We start from the raw sequence: 1384 nt of genomic DNA, 5'->3' as shown, positions 1-1384 counted from the left end.
GGGGGGGGGTCACACGTCTGTCACTTTAGCATTAGGTGCTAGACACGTTTTTAAAAACTTTACTTTCTGAAAGGGGGTCGAGGCGGGGGGAATTCGTAGAGTTTTGTCATTTAACTCATACCCCATTCTAGATATCACACAAGAACATCAGAATGTGGGGATGTATTTGTATGTGTGGGCAGGGGGGCGGTGGATGGTGGTAGGTGAATTTTCAGAGAGCTATGGGTTTTTTTCTGTTCCGCACCTTGCAGTCCACGGGGGGTCTTCTGTCTCAACAAACAGCCACCGGAATTCTCGAGGCGCCAGACGTACTTCCAAAATAACTTTCCACACACTCGCACAATGTACAATGAAGTAAAAAAAAAAATATGCTACGTTTTTTTTTTTTACCTTCTCCACAAAAAAATTGGTGGTAAGGAGACCCAGTCTAATGGTTCTCAGTAGCCTAGCGATGTGCCGACGCCTCCTCTCCGGACTGTAGTCGATCCAGCGACAGAGAGCATCAAACACCAGCTCCTCTGTGCGCACGTTCAAATTGTCCGACTGGAGCAGCTCCACGACCTTGAAAGATCAAGGTACGAAATAGTCGTTTATCGCGGCAACTTGAGCCTATTGAAATTTATGTTTCAAATTTAGATGGATCCTAAATTGCCAATACTGACAGAAATCTGGCTAAGGACAATAAAATTCTGACCAGATTTATGTTTGTGCAGTGTGAACACTCTTAAACCACTTGGTTTTTTTATGATAAGGCCCTGATTACTTTGATTAATTATGAGTACATATGCGCAGTGACATTTGTTGATAACCTCCTCTTCAAGTCATAAGTATCCCCTTAAACAAAAAAGGAAAGAAAAAAAATTAATTAGTTTACAAAACCAAGAGTTTGAGCGTAAGAAACCAATTTTGTGACAAACAATGCGTTTAACACCGGTAAATGATTATGCTCTCCCTTCAATAATAGGTGTCAAATAGAAACGTCTTGATAAAATTCTCAGCACTGTGTAACCTAGCAACAAGAAGGAACGGCTATTCCTCAGACGCTAACGCATTTTTTCCTATTGAATCTAATTTCTAAACTTGCCTACGTTTTGTAACCCTAGGACAGAATTACCCACTATATTAAACAAAAACGAGAGATCAATCACATATAAGATGTTGAAGTAACTACCCATTTCTCAAAGTAAAAAATCAAAACAAAACAAAAATTATTTATAAACTCTTTCAAACAGTAACTACATATTAATATGCTCAGTTCCAAATGTTTTAGCCACGGTTGCAGTACAAAAGTCATCAGACACAGAAACCTTTCACCGTGAACAGGCGTTTGCCGCTGAGGCATGCGAAAGTTACTTTAAATTTTGATCAAATCGACATATATATA

At 39.5% G+C, this 1384-nt stretch overlaps 1 protein-coding gene across 1 annotated transcript in view; it reads right to left on the bottom strand.

The window, feature by feature from the left end:
- Positions 1–1384, bottom strand: part of LOC101858000 (kelch-like protein 10) — a gene marked incomplete in the record, with an annotated part of 69593 nt that overhangs the window by 35752 nt on the left and 32457 nt on the right. Inside the window, 1 exon segment of the mRNA XM_013090637.2 lies at positions 391–561. Coding sequence (XP_012946091.1) covers positions 391–561 — 171 coding nt within the window.

The sequence above is a fragment of the Aplysia californica genome, unplaced genomic scaffold (genome assembly GCF_000002075.1).
Source record: "Aplysia californica isolate F4 #8 unplaced genomic scaffold, AplCal3.0 scaffold00028, whole genome shotgun sequence".
Taxonomy (NCBI): Eukaryota; Metazoa; Mollusca; class Gastropoda; order Aplysiida; family Aplysiidae; genus Aplysia; species Aplysia californica.
Note: the sequence above shows the minus strand (reverse complement) of the source record. Positions and strands in the feature narration are given on the sequence as shown.